Source organism: Exophiala viscosa, assembly GCF_022695815.1.
Source record: "Exophiala viscosa unplaced genomic scaffold EDD37scaffold_10, whole genome shotgun sequence".
NCBI classification, from domain to species: domain Eukaryota; kingdom Fungi; phylum Ascomycota; class Eurotiomycetes; order Chaetothyriales; family Herpotrichiellaceae; genus Exophiala; species Exophiala viscosa.
In genome coordinates this window covers 1,163,120-1,181,527 of record NW_026944362.1, presented here as the reverse complement: position 1 = coordinate 1,181,527, position 18,408 = coordinate 1,163,120, and the positions used below count along the sequence as shown (strand labels likewise).

At 51.7% G+C, this 18,408-nt stretch overlaps 8 protein-coding genes across 8 annotated transcripts; 4 read left to right on the top strand and 4 right to left on the bottom strand.

The window, feature by feature from the left end:
• The first annotated feature begins 2,397 nt into the window (after positions 1 to 2,397).
• EDD37DRAFT_128996 (uncharacterized protein) lies at positions 2,398 to 3,690 on the top strand. The gene is made up of 3 exons (XM_062809398.1): positions 2,398 to 2,606; positions 2,684 to 3,257; positions 3,342 to 3,690. Exons 1-2 carry the CDS (start codon positions 2,521 to 2,523, stop codon positions 3,228 to 3,230), a joined length of 633 nt encoding a protein of 210 aa, XP_062667572.1. The 5' UTR covers positions 2,398 to 2,520; the 3' UTR covers positions 3,231 to 3,257; positions 3,342 to 3,690.
• Positions 3,691 to 5,339: 1,649 nt separating this feature from the next.
• On the bottom strand, positions 5,340 to 9,557 carry EDD37DRAFT_638778 (uncharacterized protein). The gene is made up of 4 exons (XM_062817123.1): positions 9,122 to 9,557; positions 8,942 to 9,075; positions 7,069 to 8,894; positions 5,340 to 7,023 (listed from the first exon to the last, which is right to left on the bottom strand). Exons 1-4 carry the CDS (start codon positions 9,183 to 9,185, stop codon positions 5,730 to 5,732), a joined length of 3,318 nt encoding a protein of 1,105 aa, XP_062667571.1. The 5' UTR covers positions 9,186 to 9,557; the 3' UTR covers positions 5,340 to 5,729.
• A 554-nt stretch (positions 9,558 to 10,111) lies between these two features.
• Positions 10,112 to 11,318, top strand: EDD37DRAFT_128930 (putative UDP-galactose 4-epimerase). The gene is made up of 3 exons (XM_062809397.1): positions 10,112 to 10,314; positions 10,368 to 10,548; positions 10,598 to 11,318. Exons 1-3 carry the CDS (start codon positions 10,226 to 10,228, stop codon positions 11,168 to 11,170), a joined length of 843 nt encoding a protein of 280 aa, XP_062667570.1. The 5' UTR covers positions 10,112 to 10,225; the 3' UTR covers positions 11,171 to 11,318.
• An 80-nt stretch (positions 11,319 to 11,398) lies between these two features.
• On the top strand, positions 11,399 to 12,391 carry EDD37DRAFT_128727 (U2 small nuclear ribonucleoprotein B'). The gene is made up of 3 exons (XM_062809395.1): positions 11,399 to 11,603; positions 11,654 to 11,879; positions 11,930 to 12,391. The coding sequence occupies exons 1-3, from the start codon at positions 11,533 to 11,535 to the stop codon at positions 12,233 to 12,235; spliced, it is 603 nt and encodes a 200-aa protein (XP_062667569.1). The 5' UTR covers positions 11,399 to 11,532; the 3' UTR covers positions 12,236 to 12,391.
• Positions 12,392 to 12,412: 21 nt separating this feature from the next.
• EDD37DRAFT_653037 (uncharacterized protein) lies at positions 12,413 to 13,145 on the bottom strand (the record flags this gene model as incomplete). Its single annotated transcript, XM_062818516.1, has 3 exons — positions 12,413 to 12,586; positions 12,632 to 12,841; positions 12,888 to 13,145. The coding sequence occupies 3 exons, from the start codon at positions 13,143 to 13,145 to the stop codon at positions 12,413 to 12,415; spliced, it is 642 nt and encodes a 213-aa protein (XP_062667568.1).
• Positions 13,146 to 13,150: 5 nt separating this feature from the next.
• EDD37DRAFT_128826 (DUF967 domain-containing protein) lies at positions 13,151 to 13,947 on the top strand. The gene has a single exon (XM_062809396.1). The coding sequence runs from the start codon at positions 13,404 to 13,406 to the stop codon at positions 13,929 to 13,931; it is 528 nt and encodes a 175-aa protein (XP_062667567.1). The 5' UTR covers positions 13,151 to 13,403; the 3' UTR covers positions 13,932 to 13,947.
• Positions 13,948 to 14,193: 246 nt separating this feature from the next.
• On the bottom strand, positions 14,194 to 15,816 carry EDD37DRAFT_638767 (uncharacterized protein). Its single transcript, XM_062817122.1, has one exon. It carries the CDS (start codon positions 15,337 to 15,339, stop codon positions 14,353 to 14,355), a length of 987 nt encoding a protein of 328 aa, XP_062667566.1. The 5' UTR covers positions 15,340 to 15,816; the 3' UTR covers positions 14,194 to 14,352.
• Positions 15,817 to 16,668: 852 nt separating this feature from the next.
• On the bottom strand, positions 16,669 to 18,342 carry EDD37DRAFT_612179 (amidase signature domain-containing protein; the record flags this gene model as incomplete). Its single annotated transcript, XM_062815337.1, has 1 exon — positions 16,669 to 18,342. One exon carries the CDS (start codon positions 18,340 to 18,342, stop codon positions 16,669 to 16,671), a length of 1,674 nt encoding a protein of 557 aa, XP_062667565.1.
• Between the last annotated feature and the right edge of the window lie 66 nt (positions 18,343 to 18,408).

Sequence of the window (18,408 nt, the reverse complement as noted above, 5' to 3'; positions counted from 1 at the left end):
CGTCCCTTGATCAAAACGGTCCGACTGGTATTTCTGGACAAACAATGAGTTCCACAGCTTTGGAAGTAGCGACCGAACAGGAGCCTTGCAGAGCAAAAGCATCCTAGCCTGCGTCAGGATAACCTGAGTCTCACCAGAAGTGATATTTTCAGCTGACATCGAGCAACAAGTATGGATCAAGTCAGAATTAGTGGAGAGCATGCGACCGTTTGGACGTTCTGGATTCTGCAGATCACTGACTGGCATGGTTAGGCTGAGGCACTGGGGGCTTTCGGTGCCAAGGGTACGGGCAAGCCACAGTGCCCACAAACCACCCGAACCGGCTTCGGCGGACGTTCTGGACGTTCCGTGGAGACGTCGACCACCATGTCTGTTTCATCAAGTCGTCATTTCTTGTGGTACCCCATGCGGTCACTCGAACGCCAGATGTTATCGCTGTCCATTGCAATATCAATACTGTCCTGTTCCTGCGTCTAAGAATAGACGGCTTCAAAAGTACGCGAGTACATGCTTTCGCCTCAAAACCGCCGATCCGGCACAGGAGGCACCCACTTCGGCCATGATCAACCAAGATGACCCAAGGTACCGGAATGTCCGATATGCTGCTTTTGCAGTTCGATCCTCAATAGGCATTTCCAACAGAAAGGAACGTCATTTAAGCCATGTCGCTGAAAGGTGACATCTAGGTGACATAGGTATCGCCTGAGCTCTAGTGGAGAGCAGGGCCTGCATTCCATTGTTCAGTATGAATCCTCCACAATACGAGTACAACCTCAAAAAGGGTATCCCAACCCGGTGGAAACCAAGCATGCGCCGGCGACAAGTCATTTACAGACCTCGGAAGTTTGCGAGGTCTGTGCACGGGAGTGTCCACCTCGTTCTGGTTTGAGGAATGAGACGACAGGAGCCAGACCAACTGGGGACATGACGAGCATTATCGTCACTGTACGTATGTGGGACTATATCAAAGTTGATGGTAAATGTTTCTATTGTTAGGTGAGACGCAGGTACTTCCTGGTTGATCTGCTCATTAGCGAAACCACCACTGGCGATATTTTGGCCGCTTGTCTGATATCTCTGATGTGAACTGGATTGGTATTTTTGGGAGAGATCGTAGTGGCAAAAGCGCCATGGTTAGGGTGAGTGTCGATCAGGAGAGATAGCAAGTTGGCCAACGAGGTGTTTGAGGCTAAGGGTGAACCCAAGTCGAATCGAGAGTTCGCTAGTGCGTGGCTTTCAGACCCTGGTTGTGGCTGTGTCACGATCAGGCCGAGTTTTTAGTCGGAATTCCCCAGATTTCTCTTTGCGGCGGATGGGAATTTTCGAGGCTGCAAGCTTGCAACATGGGAATTTTTTGTGTTGCGCAATTTTGCATCTGCCGAGGATGTCCCCATATGGATTAGTGTCTTCGGAATGGAAAAACTAGTTATCCGTGGACCCTGAATTTGCGTCATTGTTACTGTTCTTGTTCCAACCTCACTTCCTCGGCGCTGCTCCTGACACGTATGCAGCTCGGAAACCACCACCAGCCTGCACCCTGAACTCGTCGATCATTTCCATCTCGCAATGACGCATTCAATCGCTTACTTTCAAATGTGCTACCTGGCTCCTCGATACTGTTGTAGACCAGCCGCTGTTACCAAAATAGCACAGGGTCCATCCCCGTCTATTGACAAACGGCTCCTTCAAGCCTTCGCGACGAAAAAATGAAAATGAAGCTATCCCACTAGGTGGGAGAGAGAGGTACCTTAAACAGACCCTTAGCACCGTACCAATCCCAAACCTGTGGCTCGCTTCCGAGTGGTCTACGTGAGTCTCCGCTAACCAGGAACAGCCCTGCGACCTCACTTACCTTACCTTATCCGAGACTATACGACTATTCTGATCGAGTTCGCCACCAGCAATTTGCATTGTCTCCCCCCAACGAACCCCGTACTCACTGTGATGCACCAGTCTACATGATTTAGCGGCTAATAGGCTTCATCGTTGATGATTGACTCGGGACACTTTCTCTCCGCCGGCGTTGATGATACCATGAAACCCAGAAAGAGTGCACGGCGTTGAGCACCACCTCTCACAGCTCGGTGTCTCCGGCAAAGGTACTGCAAAAATGCACATTGGGAAGTGATCATCCTCCCAATTGTACCAAGCCACAATGCCTCGTAAACATGTGCACCTTTCCAAGGTACTTTCGATCAAGGTCCTTTCTTGGTGTACCTGTCGTACAACGAGACGTAAACTGTTCTCAGAAGTACAATGAGACCACATCGGCATGACAGGCAGTACGGACCGAAGCAGTGTCTTCCAGGCCTACCCTTAGCCTACCGTGTCTCACACCTTCTACCTAGTCAATGATTTGGAGAAAAGGTAGATGGGTGGCAAGGCTTCCAGTCCTGTTCATTGCTTCGCGAAAAGCGAACTGCATAACAAATCAACCAATCAGATCGTTCAGAAGCTTTGCCATCCCAACATCCCCGGAGTACTCCTGATGCCACATGGGAAGATGTCTGTGCCTGAGGCATGAAAATCCCCAACCGTCGTTGCGGACATTTCTTGGAACACCTCGACTGTAGTCGTGAATGGCTCTGCAACGAGATTCGGATTCGGTAAGTGAGACCAATAGTGTTCCTATCCTGATGTCTGTGTACGTGTCCCATGAACATCAGTCAAGTAACCATACCAGATCGTCCTTGGTTGAATGGAGTTACCACATGCTCCACTGCAGTGAAAAGTTCTTCTCACAGTCCGTTGCAACTTTGATCACCCTGCATAGCCAAGTCGTGCGGACGACGCAGTCATCCAGGAGACAAGCTGAATGGATGTCTAATCTATCGCCACCAGCATATTTTGCGACAATAGTTCCCCGGATGCCCGCATCCGACGAAGGAGAGACAACTTTTCTGCCCACAGATCAACTAGCGTCGTCAAGTTGCTTCTATACCGGCACGCAACAACGGCACACGACTCGCCATCTCACCCTATGGCCGTTTGATTTAGTCGTGTTCGACAATGATCACACCCTTCAACCCACACTGGCGGATCTATCGGCCTCACTCCGATCTATTGTTGCGATCACTGACTTTGACTGGCTCATGGGCTTCTCGAATGTGGCATTGAGCCTGTCTCCCCTGCATGGAAGAAGCGCGCCAGAAGAGCTCCCCGTCCTCGAGAATTGGTTCTTCGCGATATTATTGCTCCTTGCTGCGCCCATAGAGCTGTCGCAAATCTGATCTTGAACTTGATGTGGACAAAGACAGGTACGATCGTATCTGAGTGGTTGAAATCCTGATCTCCTAGCACTTACCCAGTGGTACATCACGATCTAAACGCTTTTTCACCAGCCAATCCCACCAAGGACCCTACCCTGTCGCCAATGAGGTCTCCATTTGTGAATACGATCAAGGACCCGCCCTGCAACCGCAGAGAGGTCCACGCCTTAATATTCTAATGCAGAAGCGTATGGAACTTCCAAAATGCATCCCACTATCGAGGTTGGATCAGCAAGCTCTTTCCCCATCTGCGCGATGCTTGCGGGCTCCATGTCTGAAGAATTCCTGCTAGTCCATCAACTCGACGTGCTTGGTACGTTGACACTAATACTCCTGGGTTTGACCCCCTAGAATGGGTATGCATATGCACGAGGCGGATTAGCGCCGTCCTCGGCGCTGCACTGGGGTTGTATGCTTCGGGAGCAGCCACTGGGTCGTTGCCGTTTCTTCCACAAAGACCGAGCAATCCATCTCTAGGCCCTGGTTGGTGGGCTATAGGGCACCACTTTGTCACTACTGACCCAGGTATGAGCGCCCATTGCCTCAGTATATGAGGTCAATTGCCCTAGCCGCACAGGTGCAGTTTTTTGGGCAACGCTCCGACAGATAACTTCGGTCCTCGAACAGGCATTGTTCGAATCCAAATCCGTTGGGAAATGCGAAAAGGCCACCGTCGAGTTAGAAAGCAGGCCCTTTGCTGGCTCAGATTCCTTGGCCAGTCAGCCTGCACGGCTCATGTACTGTAAGAGAATTCCCCTCTGTTGAGACGCCCTTGCAGGCCCCTGACCATTGAGGCCGATCCACATCAGCGGCGGGAGCACCAGCGAGCACGCACCAGGACTTCGTGCATGATCATGCAGAAAAAAAGAGTTTCCCTGGTCTCCCCCTATCCTCCGATCAGGCCCATCTTCTCAATCTCCCCAACCCCGAGGTGGCTGCAGACGCCGACGTTTCGCACACTCCCACAACCCTTTGATCATCTCCGCTTCTTCGTCCTACGAGTCCTGACACAGAGCCCTTGCATAGAGTTGTGCGAGATTCGCTAGGTCACTCTGCCTCGAATCCTCAACATTGGCGCTAAAGGTTTAGCATCCAACGTCGACCGCCCCACTCTATTTCACAGCGAGCTGCAAAGCAAGATCCCTTACCCTTATCGAAGGCTTAGGAAGTAATACCAGTTGAGCAAAGCGCGCTGTGAAAGAGAAAGCAAACTTTGATGCGGCGCCAGTATACTATGGACGCAGACTAGAGAAGCTCTATCTTGAAAATGCCAGGAGAATTCTACAGACCTTGTCGTCGGCACGCCGCTTTACTCAGTACTTTGACACATACTTTTGATTAAGGGGTCAAGGGTGCCGTAGTTACTTCCTGCTCCTGTCGGGACATTGACGGGCAAGGTACCTGGCAAGGCTGGATCGCGATAAGGTGGCAGACTGATGTTTGGAAGTTGGAAGACTGGGGTCGCAATCTGAAAAGCTTCACAAGACACGCGTTGGTCTGGCCCGAAAGGTGCTTCTATTATCTCGGTATCCTTGACGGGACAAGTAGGTCGTCAGGCATGGTAATCGTTTTTTTTTTTTCAATACGACGAATGCGTATATCCTTGGTCTTGTGGTTGGCATGTGCTATTCCCGGAAATCAGGGGTTGACCAACAGCGACGACGACCTGCTATCACACTATCCTTGATGACCACACGGTGGCCTTGCCATTGCCATGGACCCCAGAGATAAACTGTACACATGTCCCTTAAGTGCTACGAGTATCTAGGAGACGATGGCTCTTACACCACTCACCCTCGTGCAACTTGTTGAATATTGTCGTGTCAATCCAATCAACATGCCCTATTATTAGAGAGTACCATAATATGGTTCGTACCAACGACATCGGCCTCCCTTTTCGTTGTCATGAGCGAGAATGAGCTCCTCTGTTCTCTCACAGGGTTTGTCGAAGCGTTCATATGGACGCCTACTGAGCCTGCGCCAGGTCGAAAGACCTTGAGACTCAACCCTGTACATGTCGTTTGAGTCGTTACCCCATTCGACCTACACGTTGAGCTCTTGTGCAAAATATCAGTCGACACGACATATTGATTAGAATACCTGCCCACAGGGCAAGTCGATTAATACTGTATAAAGGTGTCTCTTCTCCAATGCCGCATTTCCAAGAGACGGCGCCGTCCAGGGCTGGTAACCTTGATTCAAAAACTCATGCATCCAGCAGCTGAGAGGTCCTCAACAGAGGAGTATCCTCTCTCGCGCCCTCCAAGTTCGCAAACCTGCTTTCAAATGCTCCGCCCACCACGATAGACATGCAATCGTGCCAGTCATTATAAACATCATCCATAAATCCGCGCTCATTTTTCAAATATACAGTCCTCCTCCAGAGGTGCCAATGGTATTGCATGCGTCGCAAAGTATCGGTCTCGCGAGGTCGACCTCGACCCTTGCCTTATAACGGTGCTATCGTTCTCCCAGCCCTGCGACTTTGCCAGCAAATCTTGCACCGGCACTACCGCGTTTCTGCAATCTTGCGTGGCTATCGGACCCCGATGGTGATATTCTGGGCAACATAGGAAGCGGACCAAGTGTATCCCCATGTCCACCATTGGTCGTCGTCACACGGGAGGTTCGTTGCTCGATATATAGCTGCGCTGCCTGAGACAACGGTATAGCTGGAGGGTCCGTCGGAATCTCTGCCCCGTTTTGAATTAACATTTCAGCCATTGGGAAAGCCTTGACCGTTTGCGTCGCTGGTCTGTCAGAATGAGATGAGACCGGTCGAGCCGGATCAGCAGCTGCTAAAGCCAGGAAAACCACGTGCGTATTTCTCGAGCGATCGTGAGCATTGACGTTGGCGCGTTGAGCAATGGCTTGCAGGACTCCTTTGATATCGTGTCTCTTAATTGACGTCAGAAGAATGTCGTCTGCCGTACCGTATTGTGACACGGGCTCAACAAAAGCCCGCTCGACATACTTAGAAGTGATGAATTTCAGCCTCTGGTCCCGAGTGGCAGTAGGACCTGGCTTTAGTGAAGGATTCAGCAAGGACTCCCAGATCATGTTGCTAATGCGGTTGCCAATGAGCATCAGCAATTCGACAATATCGTTAGTAAAGGAGTGCACGTCCAGAGTTAGCGACCGGATCTTTGACACATGGGTGCCTAACGAGCGATGGATTCCACCACATTCGATGCACAGGATGATGCCTAGGTTGAGCGATACCCATTCAACTTTTGAAGCGGAGCCACAATCAGCGCAATATAGATTGCCTTGGTCATTGTTCCTGATTTGGTCGAGCAGCTTAGAGGGGTTTTCCTCATAGCTGTTGCTGGTTGTCCTGATATAGGTTGGTCTGGCCCCCACCGTGATCCGCCGTGAGACTCCAGAGGCATCCGGGCGCTGAGAGTAGCCGTGCGGTCCAGACTGCGAAGAGCTTTTTCCGGTGAGCATCGATCCGTACTCACGTCCTGAAACGACCCTGGTGCTCTGCTGGGATGCATGACTTCCCGCTTCAAAAGCATTCTGTAGGGCGTTGTTGATTGAGTTGATCCAATTGTTCATCTCGTCTTCGGTCGTGGCTTGGTATACTCGCTTATACTGAGGAGTGATAACTTCGAAGCAGAACCTCCGCTCAGCATCACGGGCCATCCGTACTGAAGCCATGCGTAGGTCGATCGGCTCTCGATGCAAATCCAACTTGTCCTTCCAGTTGCTGTACTCGGAAAGCTTTCCTTGATCAAGAACGATCCAAAACCTGAAGGGGTCAGTACCAACTTCACAGATCAAGAATCGAACTTACTTGTGCCAGGCTTGTTTGTTGATGCCTTTGGGGTCGATATGAGAACCAGGTTTGCTGAGTGCCCACAACAGCCCTTCCTTCCGAAACTGCCCGTTCACTGTCTTGTCGGAGGTTGACACGGAGCTCTCATCCAAATCACGGATCCCCTTGAACTTGCTCGGGGTTGGCACCATCGACGACCCTCCAGGCGAGGTCGACAGTACAGTAGGCGGAATACCTTGCAACGCAAGGTTTCCGGATGGTGATAGTGTTTGTGCTAAGGGGCGCCCGAACTGTGAGCTGGTACTGTCTGCTCTACTGAGGTCGGTGTCCGAGATGTAACCCGTGTGGCCGTTCTGTGCAGGTAGCGGAGTGCCAGTGACGGATTGATGATTCTGCTCCGCTTCAGCAGCGACAGGTCCATTCTTCTCCAGATTCCTGCGCTTCTCTTCCCGCTCGGTTCTTTGCAAATTATATTCTTTGTCGGCATCGGTAACCTCTTTAACAAGCGCATCCAGCTGTGGGACCAGAGTTTCCACCTTCTTGGCAGTTGAGAGAAATGACTTTGCTTGTCCTTCAGCGTACTTGGTGAGCTGGGAAAGAAGTTCTTGCTCTTTGCGTCCGCCATGCAGATCCTGCATAAACGTCGAATAGTCAAACCTTTTGAGCTCGAAATTTTTCCTCTTGCTTTGGTATTTCGAATCACTTTCCGCCCGCTTCTTGTCCTTGAGAGAGTCCTGGCGCTGGCCGAGATAACGACTGACATAGGCGTAAAAGTCTCGACTCTCGTCTTCGAAATCCTTCTTCTTGGCCTCGGCCTGTTTGATGTCCAATTGGTAAAGCTTGGATATCGGGTCGATAATCTGCCTTTGCAATAACGAGCTGTTTTCCTTCTCATACTTCAGTATTCTCTGCGCGATATTTGTGAAGTAATGGTCGAGCGCTGGCTTGAAGGCCGTGGCATTTGATGCAGACGCCTCTTGAAGAGCCCTTAAGAAGTCCGCCATTGCCTGATTACACTCGACTTGCGCTTGCTGAGCCGCTTCCGCTTTCTTCAGAACCTTCTTGACTTGAATCCTCATGGAACCTGTTTTCTGCTCTAGCGATTTCATGGTGGCTCTGAAGACTGGACCATCTTCAACCGCGCTAACATCTTCTCCTGGTCGCGGGCATTGAACGTCAATCACAGGAAGAGACGGCGCTAGACTAGAGGCTGCAGCGGCTGAAGCGGTTGTGGTGAAATCTGCGGCTGGCACATGTGGCGATGGTGGGTTTGGCAGGTCTGCATGTCCCTCGGAGTCGCTTACTGTGGACTGGAATGATTGATTGGAGGGCAAACGGTGCCTCTGGGATGGAACTCTGAGTTCGAAACTCGGTGAAGTCAGGGGTGTCAAGTTCGAAAGAGCAGCATTGTTGACCCAGAAGGAGAAAGATGCCAAGGTATTCAGCCTGTGGGCTCTTGAGTCGTATTCAAGGAAACTGCAACAATTGCGCCATCCTCCACCCTTGTCCTCGTGGATTTTGGGAGGTTTCCATCGCCAGTTCCATTCATATGATATAACAGGACTTCCATTCGTCGCGAATTCCCCGATGAATTGCACATTCTCGTTCTTGTGGAGGTTGGGGTCAGCGTGAAACTCTCTTGTCACAAGATTGTCCAACTCTTTCGCGTTCGGCGCGTAGGCAAAGGTGAGTCCGGTAACGGTGGTGTCAACAGACGCGGTTGCGGTGGAAGGCGTAGCAGGCAACGGCCCTGAGTTCTGTCGGCTTGTAAATGTGAACCGCACATCGAGCTCATCTTCGAGATCTAGTCTAGGTAGAAACGCAATGCCCGAGAAATCAGGGTCCTGGTCAAATGTCAGAACAATCAAGACGAGGGTCCAACGCAACGAACCTGAACGTAGGAAATTGGTCGGTAGTCTGCTGCATCTGGTTTTCCAACAAGGCGCGACGCCGGGTATGCGTTCGGGGTTACATGCAGTAGGGCTTTTCGGCGCCCGTTCGTGATGACAATCGAGGTAATGGAGACTGAGTATGTGAGACAACGTCCAACACGAGGTAACAACGCACATACAGCGCGCTTGATCCTTCAGATATAGTATGGAGCCATCCTCAACTTTGCTGCCGATATTTCCCATTGCTGACGGCCTGCGTCAAGGCTTAAGAAGGATTGACTGTTCGCCAGGTTGGGCGATTAATAGTGGTAGGGAATCTTGTGATCGTAAAGGTTATTCGAATCATAAAATGCTCCAAAAGCAGAAGAATATTCAGACTCTGTGATAGTAAAGACCGCGGTGTTTCACTGTCGACAGACTTGACCAGCCGGCGCGGAGGGAGTTGTTGCGTGGATATTGAGAGCGTGTCAAGTCTCCGCCGTCCACAAGTCTGACTGCGCCTTCTACGACGTGAAACCCGCGCGACTGCCAAGGGTCCACTACTGTATATTATTCAGCTGATCTTTGACCTGCAGTTATACCCGCCGTTGCATTTCACTATCTTTTTGATTTCACGAGCCAATATTGAATGCTATGGCTGAAACGGTATGAGAGGCGTGCACCGTGCCATGTGCGCGGCACAGTTTATTCTGGTCGCCTTATCGATGGCTTGACGGACCGTGATGTTGCACTACGCACGGAGTATCGACAGGCGAACAGCAGGCGCGACTTGTGCGATACGAACTGTAGCCACCTTCCGTCAGATCGGTATCCACTGCATTGAGCACTTCAGGTCTCTATGTCAGGGACATGCATGTGTGTCACGCATGTACGAGTGCCTAGGCATCTGTATACTCCAACAGTGTTGAGTCTGTCAGCATTTCTCGTAACAGTGTCAAAAGATACTACGCGTCAACATCGACGTCATTCATCGCCAACAATCCATAGGGTAAAGCATCCTTCTGAGTTGCTTTCCGGTTTACTTGATTGTGGTACAGTCAATCAATCGCCTTAACCACCCTCAGGGTTTCCCAATGCGGGGGACCGTTGTCCATATACAAGTACTGAGCAGTACTGTGCGCGTTTACACTTGACGCGTTGAAGTTGACTTTAGGTAAGCACCCGCTCCGGGAGCCATCTCCGGACTCCCTGACCTCATCGGGGCCAAATTGTATATATGTCTCCCTCTCGCAACACCTCGCGAAAGACAGTATAGGTCGCAGGCAACCTGACCGGCCATCATCATGCGTATTGCAATCACTGGAGCCCGCGGCACCGTTGGTCGTGAAGTCGTGAAACTCTGCTCCCAGGCCGGTCACCATACCGTCCAAATGTATGCATTCAGGAGGACTTGCACCATTGGACCATTGACAGCTAATTGGATAGCAATCGGAGTGAACAGGAACACGATGGTACCCAAAATTCAGAAATGAGAACAGCCGATGCCGCAAGCGACTACGATGCCACGGTCAAAGCTTTCAGCGGCTGTGAAGCCCTTATACACCTTGCAGCAATTCCAGATCCGGTTGACAAGTCGGACAGCCTTGTCCACAATAACAACGTCAACGTAAGTGTGCTCGACGTGCTGACCACCCACCATTCCTAACGACCGGCAGTCCGCTTTCAATGGTTTCCGAGCGGCCGCAGAAAATGGCATCAAGAAAGTCTGCTATGCAAGCTCCGTCAATGCAATAGGGCTGGCTTATGCCAATCAGCCACTGGAGTTTGACTATTTTCCCATTGACGAGGACTATCCCCAGAAACCCACTGATGCATACGCGCTTGCCAAAGAAGAAGCCGAAGTGCAGGCCAGAGCTTTTGCACGCTGGTTTCCGGGCATGAACATCGCTTTGTTGCGCATTCACGAAGTTGCCCCTCTCAAGGATGTCCAGAAAGAGCATAAGGAGAATTGGGATGAGGCAGCGGTCAAGCAGTTGTGGGGTTGGGTAAATCCTGTTGCCACAGCTCGTGCATGTATCAAGGGACTTGAAAGCGAAAAGTTGAAGGGCGCTGAGATTTTCAACATCATTGCACCATCAACCACCCAAGACACACCCAGCAAAGAGTTGGCTAAGAAGTACTTCCCAAATGCAAAGATCAAAAACGACTGGGGCAATCATAATGCAGCATTCTGGACTACGGACAAGGCTGAGAGAATATTGGGATGGACGCATGACGAGAAAGAGTAGAAGACCACGACTACTCAAGTAGCCGTGTATGTGAAGATGAGATTAGCGAGGCGTTATGATGTCAATGTGGAAGCCACAAAAGTGATAGAGATACTAGTAGTAGGATACTCTTCTACCGACAGCCACTGTTCGTACAGGATACGAGGCTGCAGCCTTGCACGTGATTACTATGGAGCCTCGGAATTGCCAAGGCGATTTTTCCAGATCGAAAAGAAGCCGCAACTGTGATAGTCAAGTTCGCGTGTGTTCGGTAGGCAACAGGTCCAAGATGAGTGAGAGGGATTGATACAAAGCATCAGTGTGTACAACACAGACTTGGATTCAAATTGTGCTTCGGCACCCTCCAGCCGTCAATAAACAACATGTCTGCAAAGGCGGCGCAAAATGCGCCAGGTGCGAAAGAATCACAAAATGCCGGCACTCCAAACCAAACGTATGTGTCTTCATACCCTCCTTCGGGTTACGTTGTTGACAAACTTTCAGATTATATCTCAAAAACTTGGATGAGAAGACCAACAAGACAGAGCTGAAACGCGCTCTCTACATGCTTTTCACCCAATTCGGTCCGGTTCTCGACATTGTCACGGCTCGGATTGGATCTAAAAGCCAGAAGATGCGCGGGCAAGCTCACATTGTATTCCGAGACATCCAGACAGCTACGCAGGCCATGCGAGCGCTGCAAGGTTTCGACTTTCTCGGAAAAGAGCTGGTGTGTATCGCAGACAGTGTACAGAAGCCGCTGCTAACCTCTTTCGCCAGGTCATTTCTTACGGCAAAGGACAGTCTTCCATCATCCCGAAACTTCGCGGTACTTTCGAACCTCCTACTGCGGCTGCTGGTACTGCCGAAAGCACAGCATTACAAAAGTCCATTTTCAATGCTCCTCCTTCCGCGATCCCCAGTAAGCCCGTGGAGAACGGAGTGAAGCCTTCCGAAGCAACTGCGGCCGTTGTTCCTCACGGTACGAAACGGACACGTGAGGAGGAAGACGAAGAAGAAGAGGAGGACGTGCCAATGGAGGAAGATGAAGATGATGCCCCTATGGAAGATTCTGATGACGACTGAAGTGTCCAGCAACTACGCCACGAGGCTGATATCCCTTGGCCAACAAGGCGAGGCCTCCCAGCATCCGAGCGGTGACCTTTGACAACCTTGTGCATTTGGTCAGATGCACCATACTGCGACAAGCGGGCCTCCGTTGGAGAAGGTCTGCGCATTCCTCCATACCCGCATTGGGGTTCCTCACGCCAGAAGTCTGCTGGGGACGTGCAAACCAACGGATGAGCCGATCAACCCAAGCCAGAGGATGAGATAGCCCTCTGGATTCAGACTGGTGGTCGGCCTAAGCGCTGAAAGAGCTTCTGGGGTGTTGCATGGATGTATGAAGTATGCCGGCTGGTCCGAGATGGGGTGATGCTAGAAGATCAGCCTCTCAACTACTGGTGGTATATGGCGACTTACTGCCATGCTGATGCCTCCCATCACACCAGTGTTCCGCAGCGATGTTTGGGAGGTTCGGGGTACCATCCAGTCATACATTTGGTCAAGGTTCAGCCTCATACTATACGAACTGTGCTTGCAGGAAAAGTAAAGCACGGGCACGCAATACACTGGGGACAAGGTGACGGAGAAGTCGACAATCAAGTGTTCCGAACGCGATCTGCACGGGAGCTATCATCGGTCAGTATGGTCGCGGATTCTGCGCAGAGATGCATACAATGTCCGTAGCGCATAAGTCTTCTGCCACTCTGTCGACCTCTGCACATTCTTCAGGTGCCTCGTATTCCGGGCTGTGTATCGCCCTCCTCTGCTTGATTATGAGTTCTTTGCCAGTCCACTTCACACTCAGCCAGTCCGTGCCATCCAGCTTGTCGAAGCTTCGATCTTCTAGAGCCTTGCATCCCTCTCGAAACTCATCTTCCGTGATACTCGGAAATGCCTGAAGTGTCGTCGTCTGTTTCGGAGTTGCCTCCATCCATCCTCGTCCTACTTGAAGAGACTCTGTCACAACCCCGCTACAGAACGGAAACGAAGAGACCCTGCGGACCGGAAATGTTCGAAGCAGGTCTAAAGTGACAGTAGTCGAAAGGCAGCGCCAAGGATCATGCGACGCGGTGCCCTCAAAGTCGAGACGTGCCGGATGATCTACAATTTCTCCGAATGCAATTGACCCCTCGACGTCTCCGTCCAGGAACAACATATCAGTCGCGGCAGGGTTGCACGACAGCCACCCATGGCAGTCAAAGCTCTCCGCGAAGCCCCTCGCGACTTATCCGACATCGCAGCGCAGGAAGAAGGCCTGATCTTGTCGCATTTCACCGCGGACGATGCCCTGGAAATAGGCTTGTCGATCCGCCATCGCCTTCGCGCCCTCTCGCAACTCTCAGCCGTGATCAACATCTCGCTAGCCAACAGTGACAATGTCTTGTTCCACGCCGTCTCACGCCCGGGCGTTCAACCCGATAATGATCTGTGGGTGGCCCGCAAACGAAAAACAGTCAAGAGGTGGGGCGTGAGCAGCTGGTTCATGCACAATAAGATGCATGGCGACGAGGAAGCGTTCAAGAAGAAGTATATGCTCGGCGAGGCGGCGGGGCAGTATGCGATCCACGGAGGCGGTGTGCCCGTCAGAGTACGCGGCGTCGAGGGCATCGTGGCGGTCATTGTTGTTAGTGGACTGAAACAGCATGAGGATCATCAGATCGTGGTGGAAGCGCTGGAGGAGTTCATCGAGGCGACGCGCAACGAGACGGGACAGTAATCCTGTGTGGCTCTACGGCTTCGACTTTTACTTTACGACGATATGGGAAACAATTTTGGAGGACTAGCATGGCGACTGAGTCCTGTTAGGTCAACATATCGAACAATCATTTTAATGACTGCGAAAGGTTTCGAGATTGCGGTAATATTAATCGAGTTGCATGATACTACGGACTTCATTGGAGCCCAGCGGCTGTGTCCAATGCTGCTGACTGGCTGGGATTTTCTGGGAAATTGCAATTGCACATGAGAAGACATGGACTTGTGGTTAAAAACGTTAATAGATTGAGGATAACACAGTCATGAAAAGCACCATCTTGTGTCCAAGGTGCAATCAACTACTCCAGATCAACATCCTAGTCATACATGTCGTGCGACTGAGTAAGGGCCGGCCAACCCATCACTCATCAACCCAAAAGCTCTCATTTCTTGCTGTCCATATACATCTTCGCCAGGCTTGTCACCAGCGGAGCGACAGTCTTGTAGTGCTTTTGGCCTTGTTCAACTAGTCCCCCAATGTCGTCGATAGAGAAGGCTTTCTTCTTGCCCTTCCTGTCACGATCTCTGCTTCTGTCGCGAGAATCGTAGCGTCGGTCTTGGTCGCGGCTGCTGCGGTAGTCTCGGTCCCGGTCCCGATCGCGGTCACGGTCACGATCAGATCGCTTGGAAGCCCCCGCAGCAGCATAGCCGTCATCACGTCGAGAGGAACCACCGCCTCCAGTACGACGGGTTTTGTCATCGTAGCGGTCATCATCTCTTTTGCGTCTTCCGTCTCTTTCGTCCGATCGGTAGCCCCGATCACGCTCGGCAGGTCTATCGTCTGGACTGCGGTAGCGACGTCGCGGGGGATCATCGTAGGGATCGTCCCGTCGACGGCGTTCTGGTTCCGCATAGGTTCGAGCACGTCGCGGCGGAGCTGGGTCGAAATCATCGTAGTCGTCCTTGCTTCTCGGCTTGCTAGACCTGGCTCTCGGGTCGCCGCTCGCTCGTGGCACAGGTTCGCGGTAACCCTTGGAACGACCGTAGCCAGCCCCCTCACCGCCCCGGTTACGGCGTGCGTCTGAATCCCGCTCATCATCTTCATCATCAGGAGTAGTTCGCCTTCTGGGAGCGGCGGTATTAGGCTTTCTTGTCTTCGTGTCATCATCTCTGTCGTCCGGATACTCTCTGTGCTTTGGGGGTGCGGATCTCTTGTCTGCGTCTCTGGGCTCGACATCTCGGGGATCGACGTCTCTTCTGCGTCGAGGCTCGTCTGGGGGATACTTGGAAGGCGAAGTTTCGTAGCGAGAAGCGCGGGCGCCTGAGGTCTTTGGGTAATCTTCTTGGTCGGGATACCTCAGTCCATCGTCTTGGTCATATCGAGGGCGGTCCCGCCTTGGGCGGGCTGCATAATCATCGTCGTAAGACATTGTTATCGAGTCATTAAAAGGACTAGGATGGTGAGGAGGAAAGAAGGTTCAAAAAAGGAGATTGCGGAAGAAAGGTTAATATGGAGGAGGGAAAGGTGTTTCGGATTGAAATCAGCAGACAGGAAAGAGTTCGGGTTCAGCTGGATTGGATGAATGGATGAGTGATTGTTTCGTGAGTCGGAATCTCCTCAGCTGCCTTGATCGTGGCTCTGGCCGCCCAATTCTGATGGCGTCATATGCCACTGGATTTCTCCAGTACCAGGACTGAGATTGGGTCGCTGCTGCAATTGTGCTCCTTTTTGCTTGCTTCGATTGACTTCTTTTTCCTCGCTTATCATCCAACAATATTCTAGGCGGGATAACGCGGGAAATGCACGGCCCATGTGCTGAGGGTTGTCACTGATCTGATACACCCCGGATCGCCAGCCAAGTTAGGGCCAACGGGCGCAAAGTGCCGCCCCGGGCCTTGGATCTGGCACGGATTGGGCACCAACTCTAAAAGATGTCACCTGTGCCCGGTTTTAATACCATGACCGTCTACTGGGATTACTGCAAGACAATGTCACAGGCACAGGCACAGGCACTGCACAGGCACTGCACAGGCACCTGCACAGGTACAGTAACAAGTTGGGCGCAATGCACCTGCATGGACCCGCGAACCTGCTGATGTAGCGTCTTTTCGACATGTGTCACTGATCGGGCATAAGGGGCATCTCACGTAGTTGTCATGCCTCGCATATTCGGTCGCGTGATGTCACAGGACACGAATTTATAACTTGGCCAAAGCCTTGCAAGCAGACCGTCTATTCTTTGCCATCAACCCTGGAAGTCACCAAGCGTGTCATCGGCTTATGAAATACGTACTGTTGACTGTTGAGACCCCAGCAAGCTCGAAGATACTGTCACATCCTGTTACTCGCCGCTTCGAAGCCTAGTGAGCCAGAGTCTTGCTACCTGACCTGCTTCCACACGTCAATTGCGACCTGACCTGCTTCCAAAGGCTGGTCACTGCTGTTGAGTCCACATCGGCAGGGTACACCGTTTTGCTAACATGCATTGAGCCGCATTCATGTGGCCAAATGGCGACCTGCTCGCATTTAGGCTAGCCTAGAAAACGGAAGCAGATGCGCCGTTTCGTGAATAGCTGCAGCTATTGAGGATCGATAAAGTCAATCCGGTAACCGGCTCTTCCCATCCTTGAACAGAGAAATGAGACAGATTTCTGAGAATGAGCAATAGAAATTTGCAGAATTATCAGGTTGTGTACGCTTGAAACTCTCCCATGATGCATTCGGGCCCCTTAACTATCAAACGTTCTTCGTTGTCTAACTAAGGCAAGCTCAAGATATCCTTTAACTTCGCCAGCGCACCAAACAATTGGTTGTCATGATACTTCCGGGCATTGATCTGCAAATCGATCGGAGCCCCCTCAAAGTTGGACTCTTCCCACAACTGCTTGACGTGCTTGCACTCCTCACTCAATGGTTCATAATCGTCGGCATATTTCTCGCCGGCCTCCGTTGTCACGGGAGTCGGGAAAACAACACCAGGATAATCGACAAAATTATACAGAGAAGTATAGGTCCAGTAGAACGCGGTGTCGTGTGCAGAGGCAGGACCAACGAAAGCAGGGCCAATAACCACATCGACGTCTTGAGCATTCCAGTTCTCCGCGAACGCCATTCGGAAATTGTCCCTCTCTTGTCGCATGTAGGCTACTGCGGTAGCATTCTGCATGCCGTGCGGTTTGGCGTCTTTCCAAATCCACTCGCTCAGTGGGTGGATGGGCTCTCCGCTGGAGGTGATGGCTTCTATCGGTCCTGTTGCACCGTCCGGCCAGTACATTCTCCGGATCTTCTTCCACGCGTCGGCAGCGGCGTAGGGCGTGAAGTCCTTGACCTCAAGGATGTCCGCGTACTTGGGGTCGGAAAGGGTCTTCTTCGCCCAAGCGATGGCTCGTTTTACTGGGGGTTGAGGGTCGATGAAGCCGTCGTTGGCAATGATGCCGATCTTGAGCTTCTCGACTGGTGTCTTCAGGCCGGTCCAAGGAATTGGAATGAGTCTTGGATCTTCAAGATATGGCTTGGCGTCGAGGATGGTTTTGACGAAGAGCTCCATGTCTTTCATGGTGCGGCACATAGGGCCAGTCGAGCAGAGAATGTTGAGCTCTGCTGGAAATGGGCTGGCTAGAAAATCCTTCATTGGCAGGGTGTATGAGGTCGGCTTGAACCCATAGATGCCGCAGAAAGCGGAAGGTCCACGGACGCTACCGCCAATGTCTGTGCCAATGCCCAGGACTGAGCCTTTCATGGCGATAAGTGCTGCTTCACCACCAGTGGACCCGCCAGCAGAGAGGTCGATGTTGAATGGGTTCAGGGTACGACCCCAGTGCGAGTCGGTCTCGAGATGCATGATTGTCTGTGGTTGATTGGTCTTGCAATAAAAGATGGCACCTGCTTTGCGGAAAATGCTGATCATTTGGCTGTCTTTGTCGTCCTTGACGATGGTGCTGAATTCACCCTGTGACGAGTACGTTCCGGCGAGAACCATGTGTTCTTTGACACTGATCGGGAGACCGTGCAGAGGCCCGACAGTCTTGCCATTCTTCTCCAGGTATTCGTCAAGCTGGGCAGCTTGCTCGAGTGCCTTTTCCTGGAAGAATTGGGTCAAGCAGCATGTGAGCTGGTGGACGATGACCGCGCGTTTGCAGAATGCCTTGGCCACAGCAACAGCGGTGTACTTGCGTTCAGCAATGGCTGCTGCCAGCCCGACAGCGTCATATCCTTCGGTGATTTCGAGCTCTTCTGGTGTCAGAAGGCCACACGTACTAGGAATTTTCGAGACATCCTTGGGAGGATTGCTGATGATCTCTGAAGGCAAGTAGTACTCCGTTGGGAATGACTCTTCTAGCGTCCGTAGTAGGGCACTTCGCTTTTCCTCGAATTCTGGTGTGCCCTTAGGGACAGCCTTTGGCTGAACAACGGCAAATTGTCTGGCCACCATCTTGCAATAGATTAGAGAGTTGGCAGGTGGTTCGAATATGATTCTGGAGGTGGAAGTTCACCGTGC